Here is a 17,266-nt window from a genome sequence, read left to right as displayed (position 1 = left end):
AACTTCCAGAAAGTAACCCCTGGATGAAGATCTACAACTGATTAGGTTTTAAAGTCAATCCAATTCAAGATGGCTGCCACAGCTAATTAAAATGACCAAACACAAAAAATGGCTATAAGCCAGCCAATAAAATGAGGTGGTAGCTGAGAGTTATTTTACCAACACAGACTGAGCTGAAGAAATCATAGATCTGTTTGCCCTCAGAGGACGAGTCGAGGACGACTCTCAGCTACTACAACCAATTCACCAAGTTCTTCTGCTTCTTGACCAGCTGAGTTCAGCCACGTTCCTTCTTCCTCCATCAGGAACCTTAAAACAAACTCCATGGTTCACAGATTAAATTTACCTGATGAGAAACGAGACAACAAACTTCTCCATCGTTCAGGTGATTTAATGAGATCAACGGAAACAGAGAAACAAAACCTTCTGATACAGAAAATACAGTTCATGGAAAGAAAAAGGATTTACAGAAACACAAGTTCCTCCGTGAGGAGGAATGGCCGAGATCGATTCAGGAACATCTGAGATCGATTCAGGAACGTCTGAGGTTGAATCAGGAACATCTGATCAATTCAGGAACGTCTGATCAATTCAGGAACGTCTGATCAATTCAGGAACGTCTGAGATCGATTCAGGAACGTCTGATCAATTCAGGAACGTCTGAGATCGATTCAGGAACGTCTGAGATCGAATCAGGAACGTCTGAGATCGAATCAGAAACGTCTGAGATCGAATCAGGAACGTCTGATTGATTCAAGAACATCTAAAATCGATTCAGGAACGTTCTAGATCGAGTCAGGAACGCTTGAAATCAATTTAGGAACATCAGATCGATTCAGGAACATCTGAGATCGATGCAGGAACGTTTGAGAACAAAAAAGAGGTCATATAAACTCTGAGTCCTGGTCGGATTCAAAAAGCTGAAAACTCAAATAAAAAATGAAAATATCTGGACGTGAGGAATAAATACGAGCTACATGAGACAAAGTTCAGACAAACACCAACAAAAAGGAATGGTTTTTTTTTTTGGAAACACTTAAATCCTAAAGAATCCGTCAACAACTAATGAAGGAAAAGTTTTTGAACAGTTTGGCTCAAAAATAAAAATAAAGAATTTAACAAACTGTGGAGAGTTTTAAAGCTGAAACAATCTGTTGACTTTATTTCTGGGCTCTTTTGTTTGTAGTTTTTTTTAAAGTAAAAATGGTCATATTCCTGCAGCTGGTTGAGAAATCAAAGCTAAATTATAACTTAAAAAAAAAGATTAGATTTTTTATTTTAAGCTTTATTTTTAATTCAAGCTAATAAAAACCTCTAAATGAAAAGTTAAATCATCATCAGCATCTTAAAAACTGTTCACGATGTTCTTTAAACACATTCTGCTTGTTCTAGTTTTAACTCCTGGAGAACAGATGCAGAGTGGGCGGAGCCTGAGACGACCAATCAGGAGCTTTAAATATTAAAAATAAACAAACAAAGAAAGGAAGGAACAGCTGATCAGATTTAGATTCAACAACAGAACTCATTCAGGAACTTTTAAGGTTTTAAGTTTTAAACCTTAAATTAATTTAATCAGCTTTTAATTCGACCAATCAGAACCGAGCTTTCATCAGATTCTTCTCTGCAGGGATTAAATGTTCCATTTGTCGTCAAACTGAACATTATTTCAACCAATCAGCTTTGAGTCCTGTAGAGTCTCCACTTCCTGCTCGATCCTCCGTCAGTGGATCAGAAAAACGAACCTTTTTAAAACTGTGGTTTCCATGACAACGAGTTCTTCCTTCGGTACCTGCTTTCTGTGGAATCAAGTCACAAAATAAGAGAAAAATCTGATTTTAACGTTTAACGGCGCCGTTTCGTCCAGAGACTCCAAAGAATTCCACAGACAGAAAGATCCGGTTCTGAAATGAAACGGGTCGGTCCAGTTCTGCTGTGAAGAGCCCTCATTTCATAAAACCTGGTTCAGAAGTTCCCACAGTGTTGCACCTGAAGCATCCTGGTTCTGGACCGTCCTCTCGTCTGACATCATCATCATCATCATCATCATTTATACGTTAAATCGGAGTTCAGCCGAGCTGCGGTTCTGCCAGGTCAAAGGTTCTGATGCCAGAGACGAGGAAACAGGAAACCAAACCCTGAAGCTGATGAAGGTTTAACAGTTCAGTTCTTGAAGGTTCTGATCACATGGGACACATTAGAATTCCTGCAGAGCAGAACCGGACTCTGATAAAGGACCAGCAGGGGGCGACAGCTTCAGAGCTGCTTCCTGAACCAAACCCACGAGTCAGAAAACATCTGTTCTCGATCCGTGAAGTTTCCCTCAGAAGAACATCCAGTTCTCCAGAACGTGAGACCCGGAAACACAAACATCAGGTGTGACCTCCACACCAGGTGTAGGGGTCACACAGGGCGCGACCTCCACGCCGGATGTTTGTGTTGAAGTTTTAGATTTGATTCCTCTTCCTGACTGAAGAGATTTTACTTTAGTCACCATCATCCAATTTGAAATACCTCCACAGATTCTTCTTCTTCTGTGGTTTCTTGGCAGTGAATTACGCCACCAGCTGGTAAACCGTGTGAACTTCTACACTCCTGTACAGGTATCAGTATCAGTACACGTGTATAAGTACAAGTACCTGATATTCTCCCTACTTTGATGTTTATCAGATGTTTTTAATCATTTGAAGCAGATCTTCTCATTCTGCATGTTTTTGTTTCTACAGGAGATAAATAAATTATACTGGTTATATTTTTATGCATAAATTAACATCATTTTAAAGCCACAGATTGAACATCTGTAGAAGCTGCACCAGCTGCTGGTTTGTGTCACTCTGATCCTTTAAGCCTCATTTCTTGGTTTTTGTGAATAAATGAACTCTTTCTCTGCTCTGAGGGTTTAAATCGGTCAGAAAACTGTTCCCATGTGATCCAGACCTGCAGGGGGAAGTCCTCGTCTCGTTAACACCAACTGAACCGTTTGTCTGCGGCGGGGGGGGTTCTGGGTTCTGACAGAACCGGGCTGAGCGGCTCGTTTCATCCCGACAGGAAGTTAAAGCTTCTGTTGAGGACTTTCACAGTAAAAGTTTCATTAGTTTCAGTCTGAACGTGACAAACATGAAGCTTCGGTTTGGATCCACAGTGAAATGGAGCTGGGGGGGCGTGGTCAGGTGATCAGACAGGTGAGGGAGTGGGCGGGACCATGTGATCAGACAGGTGGGGCAGGGGGCGGGGTCACCGTCTCTGCTGGCTGTAGACAGGGAAGGCCAGCGTGACGTTGAGCGAGTCGTTGTGTTGGACCAGCGAGGTGTGCTGGTAGTGCAGAACCAGCTCCTTCAGAGACCCGTACAGGTTGTACGGCTCGGCGAACCCGTAACCGGTGCCCGTCTTGTTGATGACGCAGTGCTTCACCTCGCCGTCGACCCTGAAGGGGGAGACAGAGACACGGGTGAGATGGACAGGAAGTACAAACTGAGGAGTCTTTCAGGTTTTCCTTCCTGTTTAAAAGCAGCCTCGTTAGGTTCAGGCACACATTAGGAGCTAAAACCCCCTGCAGGTGAGCTGACAGGTGAGTGAACATGAACAGGTAAGTGGGCGGGGTCTTACACCACGGAGCAGGCGTAGCAGCCCGGTTTGCTGCTGTCCCGGACCAGGAAGGTCCCGTCTCTCTTCCCTCGCAGCAGAGCTTCGGCCTGAGTGCGGTTGATGTTTCCCAGGCGCCACAGACGCTCGTCGTGATGAGGAAGGTCCTCCTCATCCTCCACCATGCTGTACTCACTGCGGAACACACAGGTGAGGGGTTAGAACCTGACAGAACCAGGATCAGTTGATTCTGACGGTGGTGTTTGAGAGGCTTACTCCTCGGTGGTTTCGTTCTTCAGGCCGAGCCACTCGTTCAGTTTTCTCTGTCGAACTCCTTTCTGCGTCAGCCACCTGGAAAACATCATTTATTAGACTTCATGTTCTGACCCGCAGTGTCCTCCTGATCCGAGACTGGGTTCCACCTACATGAGGTACTGGTCCCTGGTCTTGCGGAGCTGGATCAGGTCCGGTTTGATGCTGTTCATCTTCTTGTCGATCTCTCGGTTGTCGGCGGCCTGTTTCTTCAGATCCACCTCCAGGTGCCGCTTGCTGTCCACGATCTCACTGATCCGAGACTTCAGCTTGTCGTAGTTCTCCATGATCCTTCAGCAAAAACCGGAAAATACAGGATTAATGTTTCACTGTCAGCCGTCTTACAGAGGACTGATTCACTCTGTCACAGGTTCTACGTCTGACAACCGATCCGAGCTTTATTTATTCTTTAGTTTTAACTAAATTAAATTAAAATAAAAACAGTAAAAACAAAGTACAAGAATATTAACAGAATTTTTACTGTTTTTACAATAATCCAGATTCCAAATAAATCAGATAACGAGTTTGAAAATAACCAACTTTTAATCCAATAAACTCCCACAAAAAACTAACAGATTTAGGACTGATTCATTTTATTTAAATGAAACAAAGTTGTGATTTAAAAAAATGTGTTTTTTTTTGTTTTATTATTTGCTATAAAACTGATTAAAATCCACGCTAGAATGATCACAAAACGAAGCGATCTGATTGGCTGACGAACCCTTGAAGATAAATCTACCAGCAGGTGGTTTCTTCCTGCCTGCTCTGCTGCCATGGCAACCAGGCAGCCTGTGTGTGTGTGTGTGTGTTTTCCTCTCTTTTTTTAACGTCTGAAAGGTCTCGGACACGGTTGCCGTGGTAACAGCCTACCTCTGGATCTCCTTTTCGTTGCCATCGCGGCGGAACTTCTCGATGTACTCTTTGCTGAAGCGCTCCTGAGTCTGACACTGCTCCTCGAAGATCTTGATGGTCTCATTGAACGCCTCGATGGCCGTCCTCTTCATCTGGATCTCCTGCGGGACGAAGAGGAGGACGTTTCAGCTGCGGTTCCGTCTCAGACGGGTCCTGCCTGCTGCCAGTGGACGTACCTGTGAGGTTCTGGTGTACTCCTCGTACAGCCGGTCGTACTCGCGGTTCTTCTCCTGGTACTGCAGGTGGTACTCGTGCAGCTTCTTGCCCACAGCTTCGATGCTGTCCTCCTTCACCACCTGATCCTGAACGACAAACGGACCCAACACATCAGTGCCCGCAGCTCTCAGAACCATCAGCTGATGGGCGGGCGGCGGGGACGGACCTGCTGGTGTTTGGAGACCGGGTACAGCAGCTTCACGTCCAGCTTGGGGTTGTACTGGGCCAGAGACTCGTGGCGGTAATGATTGATCAGCTCCACCACCGAGCTGAAGGTCAACGGGTCGGAGAAGCCGTACTTCCCCTCCCGGTGGAAGATCTTTATCAGTTTGTTGTTGCCTCCTTTCCTGAAGCCGAGCAGAGAACCAACAACTCATCAACACAGGAAACAGCTGGTAAACATCTGGAAGGAACCTGAAATGAACCTCAGATTGAAACTTCATCCACTGAAATCAGGTCAGACTAACATGACGGATAAACCTGTTTCATCTGGTCGCTTAAATAAAACAGACTTTAATTCTCTGGTTTCACTTTCTGATCCTCCAACATCGTGTCTGACCTGAGAGCAGGAAGAACGTTTGTTCTGTGACTTTCACCTGAAACTTCACCAACTACTCAAGTTTAAAACAACCAGGGATTATTGAACGCAGCTCAGCGTGATGAAGAGTTTATTAAACATTAACAGGAGAAAGAAACACTAAACTTCAGGAAACAGGAAGCTGATCGTTAGTTTGATCAAACGGATTCAGGAAAACGTCTGGAAACATTTAAAGAACTTAATAAGTTAAAAACAACTTTTTATCAGACTACAATAAATAAGTTTTATTATTAGTTCAAACTGAATTAATCACGACCTGCTTTAATAAGAGGAACATTTTTTAAATCCAATCACTTGAATTTAAACGTTTTTTAATGACCACTTTTTGAAAACTTTTATAAAAACTGCACATTTGAGATGTTTTCAGGTTTATTTTTTCTGCTCTGTGCTGATTTCTGATGTGTTCAATGTGACAAAAACTACATTTGGACCCTCAGAACCCGTCTGACCCGGCTGTGATCAGATCAGTTTACCTCAGAGTCAGGGTGTAATCTCCGTGCATCTTGGTGGAGGCGTCTCGGACCAGAAACGTACCGTCAGCCGTGTCCCTCAGCTTCTCGTTCACCTCCTCTCTGCAGCACAAACACAGGGCTGTGAGTTCGGACCCGCTCCGACCCGTTCCGACCCCCTCCGACCCGCTTCTCCCAGCGTCTTACCTGGAGATGTCCCCCCAGTACCACTCGGCGTCCTGCAGAGACATGCTGTTGTTGAAGCTGCTGGAAGCTGCAGGAGTCGACGGCTTCACAGGTTTAGGAGGTAAAGCTGAAAGAGACGGAGGAAAACACTGAAAACTGAGCAGATCTGAAGGAATCAAAGATATTCCTTCAGGAATGAGCCTTTTATTTAATACTAACAGGAGATTTATATGTTCATGACCAAAAAAACATTAATATAAAATGAGCTACACACAGAAAATGTTCTGGAGCATGAGACAGAACCAGTCCCAGGTCCAAACTCACAAACATTCAGTTTATTTCATCTAAATAAATGACAGGAGATTCTAGCAGGTGTGAAACTAACCCCAGTCCTCTGAAATGCTAAATTATATTCCTTAAAGCTTCTACTGAATGACATCGTTCTGCACAAAAACATGAGAAAATCTCCTTTTCATCAGCAAAGTGAAAAGATTCAGACACGTCTGTGGAAACGTCAGTCAGAAGATGTGATGAGGAGCAGCAGGAGACTGAAACACCACCAGCTCGTCTCAGATTAAAGCACTGAAGGCCTGACGACACGTTCAGGAACCCCCCGTGAGGAAACCAGTGCATCTGAAACCCAACAACTCTCAACAAGCAACAGTTTGTGGGAATTACTGCTGATGTAAAGGAGGAAACGTGAAGGAGCTGCTGGAGATGAGACTGCGTCATGTTTGTCAGCTTGTGGGAAAAATTCCTCTCCGTCACCCAACCCCGAGTTTTAAATCATTTTAAATCATCCGGTCCTGATTCCTGTTGGAGCTCAGGAGCTGACTGAACTACAGGAAAGGCTGGGAACAATGGCAGCGAGCTCCTCAGGTGTTCGGTCTCAGGTCCTACCTGGACTCTGCATGTTAATGTAGCACAGGATCTTCTCTCGGCCCCTCACAGACTCGGACCTGGACCTGCCCCCCTCCTCTCGCTCCATGACCGCCTCAAACCGTCTCAAACCTCAGCGGCGACTCAGATGAAACGAGAAGGCTTTTCTTTGGATCTCATGTTGTCCTGCCATCAGTCGATCGGCCTCATTCTGCTCTGGAAAAACTGACGTCATCTCAGTTGGAGCTACATCTTCTTCCTTCTGACTGCCCATCAGGTTTTACTGAGAGGAAATCTGCAGCTGGTGCTCATCTGCAGCCGAACTACCGGCTCATTCTGTAGGAGTCGACTGTCTGCAGTGCAGAGACGCTTCAAAACGACATAACTTCCCCTCCATCTGTCTTCTTCTCTCCCAGCCTCAGTTCAAAGCTCCGGAGAGCAGCTTGGAGATGTGTGACATCAACGCTGCTCTCAGCCAATCCCACAGAGGCAGTGATGTCACCGAGGCAACACCCCCCTCCTCCTGTCCTCCTCCTCCGCAGCATCTCTCAGCCGGTGGATGGATGATGTCAGTGTTTCAGCTGCTGCTCGCGCTGACCGCCTGACTCAGAACCTCCGAACACCTGAAGAAGAAGCAGGCTGACCCACATCAGACACGGGGAAGCTGGACGGTGGCTCAGCGTGCTGAGCTCGCAGTCACACACAGATCTGACGTGTTTTCACTCAGTCAAAAAACAAAAACAAAGGCTTCCAGCCGCTGGACGACACGGTGGTGAGGCGGTTTGAGCTGTCGTCTCACAGGAAGAAGGTCTGCTGATAGAGGCCACATGTTGTCCAACAGAAAGATGAGCATGAAGGGACTGCAGAAACAGACTGAGCAGATATGGTGCTCAGAGTCTGTGCTGAGGACGACCCTCAGCTACTACCACACCAGCTTCAGCTCCATATGACTGAGTTACAGCCACGTGTGTGCTGACGGATGTCGATTAGCTGTGGCGGCCATCTTGAACTGGACTGACTCCAAAGCTTATTCATTAGTAGAAGCACAGCCTCTCATTAAAATCTGTGCAGCGCTTCAGGAGATATTTTACTAACAGACACACAAACAGGCAACATCATAACTGTTTGCCTTTCAGTGGAGGGTGATAAATATTCTCCAGGCTGGATTCCATCAGCTGCTTTGGACCCAGTGAAGCGGTCAGCAGGTGGCGCTACAGTCCAGGTTTGGGCTCAGAAAAAGTCCTAAAACCTGCAGCCTGGCCTGGTTTGTGGCCTGGAGGCAGAAACAGCTGATCGATCATGTGATCAATCATGAGTAACGTGTTTGTGACGTCAGAGCTGAGTCCGGATTTTCCACCTCCTCTTCTGATGAGGTTAAAAAAACAAAAAACAAAAAAACACCTCCGTCCAGGGGAAGATTTCTTTATCAAATCAGAGAAACTTCTTGTTTCCATGACGTTTCTGGAAACTCAGCTTCTCGTTGTGTTTCACAACATTTATATAATCTAAAAACAGTTACAGATCTAAACCAAAACCAAGAGAAATGTTTTTAATAACAAGTTTAAATCGGACTTTTAGCCTCGAGCAGCAGCAGAACAACAGTCTAAATAAAAAGGTTGATAAAATGATTTAAATCTATAAAATATAAAATGTGAAGCCGAACCAAAGACGGAGTTTCTGCAAGTTTCACTTTACAGAAACTCATCATGAACTTAGAAACAGCTTTAATCTAATTTAGGTTTAATTCTGATAGAAACTGAAGACAGAATGTTGGCACTTTCTGACTCTCAGCACCAGAAGTGATGAAGATCAGACCTTCATCACATCTGGGTGACAGCTGAGACTCAGGTGTTCCTGTTACCTGGTGCTGCTTGGTTCATGTTGAGCTCACTGGTTATCAGAACCTCCAGGACCTGAACCAGAGGATCCAGACCGGACTCGGACCTGAACACAGACAGAGACTCCGTCAGACAATAAGAGACTTTCTTCTTTTAATCGGAGCTAAAAGTCATCAAAGAGTCAGAGTCATGAGATCCTGAGCAGAAAAAAGGAACAAGAACTGAACCGGTTCTATGATTAATCTGAAGTCTTCATCCTCCCTGATTGTTTAAACAGTTCCCGGACTTTCCTGGAATCTCTTAAAATAATTGTTTAAAATAAAGTAATCGTTTAAAATGATTCTTTAAAAAGGTTTTTCTCTGGCTGTATTTTTACAGTTTTTATAGTTCTTTTAATTTACGTCACAAAAAAACTTCTGTTTGTACTGAAGGTATTAATGTAATCTGTAATCTGTTCAGTGATCCATGTGTAAACATTCCTGATCTGTAATGCTTTCAATTTAATGTGTGTGTATGTGTGTGTCTGTCTGTGTGTGTGTCTCTCTCTCTGAGTGTGTGTGTGTGGTTCTGACCCTCCAGCCTGTCTGAACAGCACCGGGCTGAAGTTCTCGGCTGCGATCCGGGGGCTCAGCTGGTTTCTGGCACCGTGCAGACACAGACGGGCCAGGTGTCGGACCACGCTGAGCAGGGTCAGACCGTACTGGGCGGGACAGGAGGGAGAACTGGCCACGCCCATCAGCACCTGGGCGCAGTCCTCCGGGTCTCGGACCTCTGCAGACAGAAACCCAGAGAACAGAATAAATCTCTTCTTCCTTTGGGCTTTAACCCGGTGAGTATAAACTGTACAGACGAAGGTTTTAATCCAGATTATCATCTGATAATCACAGAGAATTATTCTAATTAGCTTTAATGATTCATTCCTGCAGTGAAAGGTTCTGTTTGTTGTTTCCAGCAGTTTACTGCCACCTTGTGGTGGCAGGAAGTGATAAATCATTAAAAAGTAGCATTAACTATTTAACTAAACATGTAAATTTAATGACTGTTCTAAATATGTCACTTATTCATAACAAACTCAGTCTTTTATTGGCTGAAATTACTGCATATTTTAATACAATCATTTAAACTGATGTGCTAAAAACTGTCAAAATAACCTGTTTTTATGAACTTAGTTAAAATAAATATATTTATATTGTTTGTTAACTTATGTGCCTTAAGCATTTTAAACTCCACTCTTTTATCAGTTTGTATAAAAACAGAAGAACGAGTTTCTTATTTGTGGGAACAAACTGGACCCGGAGGAGTCTGGTTTCTGCTGACCTTGGACTGCGTGGATCATGTCGGTCTGCAGCGACGGGGGCAGGACGGGACCAGGCAGATCCTGCAGGAACCGGACCACCGCGTCACACAGAGAGGGGACGTCCAGCTGCTCCAGGTCTGAAAACAAACGCACCTCAGTTTAACGTACGAGGACTGGCTGCAGCCAGAATCACGTTCAGATGCTTCCAGAACCCTCACCGGTGTCGGACAGATGCCGGGTGTCCAGAACTCCTCCACTCATGCTGCGGTACACACCGGGACTGTCCAGACCTGCACAGACAACAAAAACAACAAAAATCAAACAATAATCAGCTGAAGTAGCCATCAACAGTAACCTGAGAAGGAAATAAGGGCTGGTTCAGAACCAAACAGTAAATAATAGAGGTGCAACGAGACACTTTTCTCACAAAAACAGATGATGTTTCAACTTTAAAATAAGCTTTTTTCCACAAAGACTCAGGACTGAGTGAAGAAACTCGTCTGTGTGGTTTTATTTAACTGATGAACATGCAGATGCATGTAAGTAGGAGGAGCTTCAGAGAACGGTTCCTTGAAGTTTGATCGATTCTTTCCTCTCACCTCAGATTACAGAAAGGGTTAAACTTTAATTATAAATCCCCATGTGAACTGTGCATTAAGACTCTCAGCACGTAGCTGCAGAGGCTGCCTCCATAACGCAGCTTGACCGCCTGAAACTGCTGCCACACACAGTTTAAAGTGGTGGAGACTTCTTCAAACAGAACTTCAAAATAAAAGTTTCAGACCTCCTTCCACTGCAGAAAGGTTAGCCTAAAGCATCAGTCAACAGTCAGATACAGAAAATCTGAATCAGAAGAAACTTAAAGAAATAAAGAGTGACGGGTGCAGCTTTAAGGACAGCAGTGAGTCAGGAAGTCATGTTGCTCCTGTTTGATACCTTTGGTTTCTAGGAGCTCCATCAGTCTGCTGAGGACAGGGGGGGCCGTGTCCGGGGGTCCGAACTGCTCCGGGAGGTCCGGTAACACAAAGCCTGAAGAACCAACAAACAAACAAAGGAGCGTTCATCATGAAGCTTCAGACTGAATCAACAACACAGACGAGGAGAAACTGATAAACAACAGATGCCACTGCTGAAACCCAACATTCAGAGAAGTCTGCCTTCCACACCGCAGCAGTGACGCCGAGGATTATGGGTAATGTAGTATTTATAGGCACAAGGAAGTAACAAGTTTCACACAAACCGGAGGAAGAAAAAGGTGCACTTCTGTGAAACATGCAGGCAAGAACAGTAATCAGAACTCTGCTGCAACCACACACACACACACACTTCCTGTGCTCCGGTGAAGCTGATGGCAGCAGAACAGACCTGAGATCTGTTCAGTCAGCAGCCACAGCCCTGACTAAAAGCAGCTGAGTTCATGTGAACGCCTGCAGCTCGTCTGGACTCTGACGGTTCGGAATCAGGCTCATCTGGACTCTGGTTCTGAGGGAACAGGAAAGTTCTGACCCGATTGTCCTCACAGAGACAGAATGTGTTTTTATGAAGAGAGGAAGCAGCTGAAGGAAACTGACACTGAGTCAGAGCGAGCAAGTTTTCAGACTAAAGAAAAGTGACAACTTAAGCTTTTAGAATAATGAACAGAAACTCTTCAGCTTGTGGCTCTGGGGCCCCATGAGGCTCTTCGCAGCTTATTAAAGTTATGACTGCAGCAGGGAATGCAGAAATTATGCTTTAAACTCTGTAACAGAGAGAGCCTGATCGGCTTCATTCATTCCAGCCATAAAGGGTGTTTTGTTCTGAGAAAATTAAACATTTTTAACCCATCTGAGGCGAGATGATGAGGAGAAATCAAACTGTCAGTTTGTAAACAGATTACTGTTACAAGGCTCTGAAATAAGGAGTAATAAGGCGGCTCGTTTTGATTTGAAATAAAGACCTTGGGAAATAAAGTTTGGCTTTTTTTCTTTGTCTTAACATGAAAAATACTAATAAATGTCAACAATTTATTAAAGTTATATTAAAAAATTAAAGAAACTAGTGTTTTTATTTAAAATTTAATGAGTTTTGTCAATCTTTGAGCTCTGGATGTTATTTAAGTGAGAGGAAATAGCAGAAATGTCTCTTTAATGAAAGGTTTCAGACATCAGCAGTTCTGTGAGGCTGAAGTAATAAAACCACCATGATGAAGATGATGCTTCACATGATAACAGCGTTTCTATGGAAACGTTCTGCTGCTGCGATGGAACCACGACCCATTGATCTGAGTCAGGACTATTTCTTACTCTCTGACTCCGAGTCGGTCCGCACCGACGCTGCCGACGGCGGTCTGGGTGGGCGGGGCTTTGGAGTGGGCGGGGACATCCTCTTCCTCCCCACAAACTCCACGTACGTGCCCGGGAAGTCTCCTTTTTCCTGTCGGACACAAAAACACGTTACTCAGAGACTTGGGGAAGAAATAAAAGTACTTGAGAGTGAATAAATTCATTCTGCCGAGTTCTGTGAATCCCTCCAGGCTTCTGCCTCCTGACTCTGTCGCTCGCTGGTTGTTGGGTCAACTTTCCTCCCGTTAGGAGCATCAGAACTGATCGAACACACCGACCCAGCTTCGGTTTGTTTTTAGGCCACGATGTGAAGCCACCGTGTGATCTTAGGAATATTTTAGAACAATCTGCAGCCTGTTCTGTCTCCACGCAGGAAAAACTCAGGGTTTAATGAGCAGGTTTCGATTTACAGCCAGGAGTCACATTTCAGCTGATCTCATCCCTGCAGGGTGGACTGTGTTGGTTGGGATTCAGGCTGTGTTCGCACTCTCTCATTAAGTTTTTTACGCAGAACCACAAAGTGGTCATTATGGTTCTGAAGGAAACAGAAACGCAGATGTAAACAGAGTTCAAACAGACATGTAGTCACACCAAGCTGCTGAGATTTGATTCAGTCAAAGATTGGATGTTTTATGATGTTTGCACACCTTCAGACCTCTGATGGAGCTGACCACACTTCAGCAGGATGAACAAAGAATCCACATCTCATGACTCTCATATCAAAATCACAAACTGAGCTGGACTTTCTCTGCTCGACAGAACGATGGAACCAATGATACGACCTTCTCTCCATAACAACTCTACTGTGTCCAAACTCTGAAGACTGAAGTCCAACATGGCTGCAGCGTTTCATTCAACATGGATGGTTAGTTTTGTCAACGTTAATCTGTGCCGACACTTTAGGAGGGTCAGCAGAGAAGTTTGTCCCTGTAGAGTTACCGTAGTTTCCTGTTGTAGAAACATGTTGCAGTAAATGTTTTTACATCTTTTCTTTCTGTCTGTAAATGGCTGAAGTTTCAGAACATGGCTGCCTGTAGTAATCACTGAAATGTTTGTGTATAAATATCTGATGATAAACACGGTGCATTAGCTTTAGCTTTTCTAAGCTGTTTTCTATATTAAGTTAGCATCTATGCTAATTGTTGATCACCAGCCTGTGATTAACTGTGTTTTTTAATATATCTTATTGTTCACTCTTTATTAGACACAAAAATATTTAAATGAGTGTTTATTTAGATAAAATAAGTCAGTCACTGAAGATTAAAGATAACTAAATGCATCAATAATCGTTTTAATAATCGAATCGCAGCCCTCTGAACCATAATCATCTCATGAGATCCCTGAAGACTCCCACCCTGCTCCGAGGACAGTCTCTGTCTCTCTGTGTCTCTGGAAACGGACTCTAAGGCTGGACCGGTTCTGAACTGGATCCTCAGACTGGTTCTACAGGTAAACCATCATCAGGTCTACATGTTCCTCTATCAGGCAGCGACAGCCCGCAGCATCTTCACAGACAGCACCCAGATAAGAAGAAAGTGGACGGGACAACCACGACAGCAGGACTACCTGCGTCCTCAGTGACCTTCTGTGGGTCCAACAGAGCAGGACAAAGAGCTGCAGAGGTGTTGGGTCGTACCTGTGTGGTCTCATTGAAGCCCGGCAGCCAGCCGATCTCGGACGGCCGCTCTTCGGCTCCGTTGCTGCAGCCGAGCGCCAGCAGAGCTCCTTTACTGACCAGCAGCATGTCTCCAACGTGCAGGTCGATGTCCTCCTCCCGCTCCTTCTTGTACTCGTACAGAGCTCGGTACTGAAAACCCTCGGAGCTCATCCTGATGTCTCTTTGAGTATGGCTTCACAGTCAGTAACAAAAACAACAGATCTGAGTAGAAAATACTACAAAAATATTTTTTCTCTAGTCCTGAGGAGGTTTAATGTGGAGAATCGTGGCTGTGGAAATATGGCGTGTCCATCGGTTTGTGCGTCTCTCCTGTCTCCATGTCTGCTAAAGTCCTGTCATCCCTCCAGGCAGATCCACAGGCGGCGAGTCACAGAAACATCTTCAGGCTTCATGAACGGGAGTCTGAGAGGAGGTGGAGGCCACATCTGTGGAGGCCACGGCTCGACCTGAGAGACGAAGGAGACGCAGCAGCTGCAGAGATTAGATGTAAAACAACATGGCTGCCACGTTCAGCACCAGATTATCTGCTTACTGACAGATCTCATACAGAAGATGTCAAAGAAGGAAGGACTGACTTCCTGCTTGTATATTTGGCAGTTATGTCGGGTTTCCCCAGGAAATCGCTCAGCAGCAGCGATGAGTTGACCAGATTAAAGACAGATTATGACAATTTAATCAGTTATTTCAGGCCCGAACGCAACTATTAAAGAACTGTTTCTTAGTTTGTTTGATGAAAGGGCGTTAATATTTATGCTCTTGGTTAAGAAGGTCTCAGTCAAAACTTTCATCAGTCACAGAAAAATGTTGCCACGATGTAAAGTTAATGTTGAGTTTTCAGAAAAATCAAACAGATCTTTTTTTACTAAAGGTTTAAAATACAAAAAGGAAATTTCATGTTTACTCTAATTCATAAAAGTCCAGTGAAAATAATGTTTTGATAATTTATATAATTTAGAATCCGTACAGTTTATAAACAGATCTGTTCATTAAGATTATTTCTGTTCCTCTAAAGTTTTCCACTGATTTTATTTAAAGTATTAATCATAATGTTTACGGCTGTTGTCTTCAATTCCTCCCAACATTTACTGAGAAACATTTAACAAAAAAAACAACTAAATCTTCATAATTAAAGTAAAGTTTATCCTTAGTTTGCCTGGTTTATAAAAGCATAAACAATAAACTACAAATTATAAATGTAAAAAAAGAAAAGAAATAGGTTTAATTATTTCAGCAAATGGTTCAAGAAAATATTGCATTTTTTTCCAGATGTCTCTGTTAATTAAAAAAATCAGCAGCTTAATTACATGCAATGTGTTTATTATTCTAAACATTAGAACATGCAAAACGTCTAATTTACATCGGTTTTTAAGAGGAATTATTATGATTTAATTTATTTTAAATGTGCAGAAGGTCCTGAGACAAAGAATGCAAATCAAATTAGAACAAAAAGCCAAAAATACACAAAGATGCATCAGGTTTTTACAGAGTCCTGTGAAAAGCATGATGGAAAATAAACATTTGTGCGTTTCCTCAGACAGTCTGATAAAATCTGTTTGTTTGATGACGGTAATGAAGGAACATGTTCTTTCTTCATGATCACACAGCTCCGATGTGTCTGTGATGAAAGATTAATGTGTTTTTTTCCTCATAGACAGAGGGCACAGAATATAGCTTTTGTTTCTATTTTATCAGATTTGTGTCCTCCTCTAGTTTCATGAACTTGTTCTTCAGTGACCTGCCTGTCTACCTGCAGCTGTGTACAACATTATAAGAAAACTCACTGCTGTGTAATAATGCAGAAGGTTAAAGTAAATTTGAAGGAACTAAACTGTGTGTTTGTGTCATGTAGCATGTAACTGTTTTAAGCACTAAAACTGAATCCTAACAAACATTTTGGAGGAAATGAGTGGAAGGACTCAGACTGTCAACAGAAGCTTCCTGCAGGCTGAGAGTACGGTCGGTAGAGAAAGTCTGATAAAGAAAAGCATTTATTTGGTCACAAAGCACAAACAGTAAGTTTTTAAACCCATCTGCTCACAGAACAACAGTCATAAAACTCATTTAGAGACGTTCAGTTTGATTTCACTGCGTTTACTGAGAGAAACAGACATTTTGTGAGCAGCTCTGTCCGGAGAGCGCCCCCTCTGGTGAGGAAGCAGATCGCTTCAGGGAGAACTACCTTAAAACTAAATCTGTCAAAAACATGATTATTGTAAAGGAACCCGAGAACGACGGAACACAAAACTATAGTACGAACACGCAAAAACTAATCTCAGGGAACGCGATAAAAATTATGAGGCCCCGTGAGTTTTAAACAAACGGAGAAGGAAAACCTGCAGACTCCGGTATTTAAAGGGACTTTCCGGTGGACAAAGTTCGTTTGTTTAAAATGAAACATGTTTTATTAAATTGTTTGCTTTTTAATTTTATTTACGTCATCATTTTGAGAAACATCGTTCAATTTCAAAACCCGACAAAGCTGCAAACCAGCGGTGTAAAAGATTTCTGCCGAGAGTCCCTTCAGGAAACGGGAACTACAACGGCTGCTAGCCCCTCCGTGCTAGCGTTAGCCGCTTAGCTCGTGCCGTTCGCTCGAGCGCCACTCACCTTTTAATCCGTAAACTTTTTCACCAGCGGAGGCCTCCAGCGGAGCAAACAGCCGACATCATCGTGGACACGACCTCCAGAAGTTCTCCAGAACCGAGGCGTTCCGTTATTTTTCCGAATATCCACGATGGAGACGCTCACGGATCGTCCGTTCGGGGTTTCGACGGGCTGACGTAAAGCTCGCGAAGCGCTCACAGCCACTTCCGATGGAGCCTGTCAAAATAAAGCGGGCTTGATTCAAAAACCGTAAAATATTTAAACGATAGTCAGCTTTTTATGAGAAATCTTGTCATCTGCTTGACAACCCGTGCAACTATGAGAATACTGTTCGTGTATAAAAGCATTATAATCGATGTAATTTGTTATTGGAGACGGAACATATGATCAGAACTGG

The 17,266-nt window shown here is 43.7% G+C and overlaps 1 protein-coding gene across 1 annotated transcript; it reads right to left on the bottom strand.

Moving 5' to 3' along the window:
* Positions 1–375: 375 nt before the first annotated feature.
* LOC108245882 (phosphatidylinositol 3-kinase regulatory subunit alpha) lies at positions 376–17,061 on the bottom strand. Its single transcript, XM_017433128.3, has 17 exons — positions 16,873–17,061; positions 14,224–14,711; positions 12,549–12,678; positions 11,203–11,295; positions 10,485–10,556; positions 10,287–10,403; positions 9,542–9,740; positions 8,993–9,075; positions 6,274–6,379; positions 6,091–6,189; positions 5,186–5,366; positions 4,980–5,105; positions 4,762–4,904; positions 4,006–4,182; positions 3,856–3,930; positions 3,604–3,774; positions 376–3,421 (listed from the first exon to the last, which is right to left on the bottom strand). The coding sequence occupies exons 2-17, from the start codon at positions 14,413–14,415 to the stop codon at positions 3,232–3,234; spliced, it is 2,154 nt and encodes a 717-aa protein (XP_017288617.1). The 5' UTR covers positions 14,416–14,711; positions 16,873–17,061; the 3' UTR covers positions 376–3,231.
* Positions 17,062–17,266: the final 205 nt, after the last annotated feature.

This window comes from Kryptolebias marmoratus, linkage group LG1, assembly GCF_001649575.2.
Source record: "Kryptolebias marmoratus isolate JLee-2015 linkage group LG1, ASM164957v2, whole genome shotgun sequence".
Classification (NCBI taxonomy): Eukaryota; Metazoa; Chordata; class Actinopteri; order Cyprinodontiformes; family Rivulidae; genus Kryptolebias; species Kryptolebias marmoratus.
This window is presented reverse-complemented; position numbering and strand designations above follow the sequence as displayed.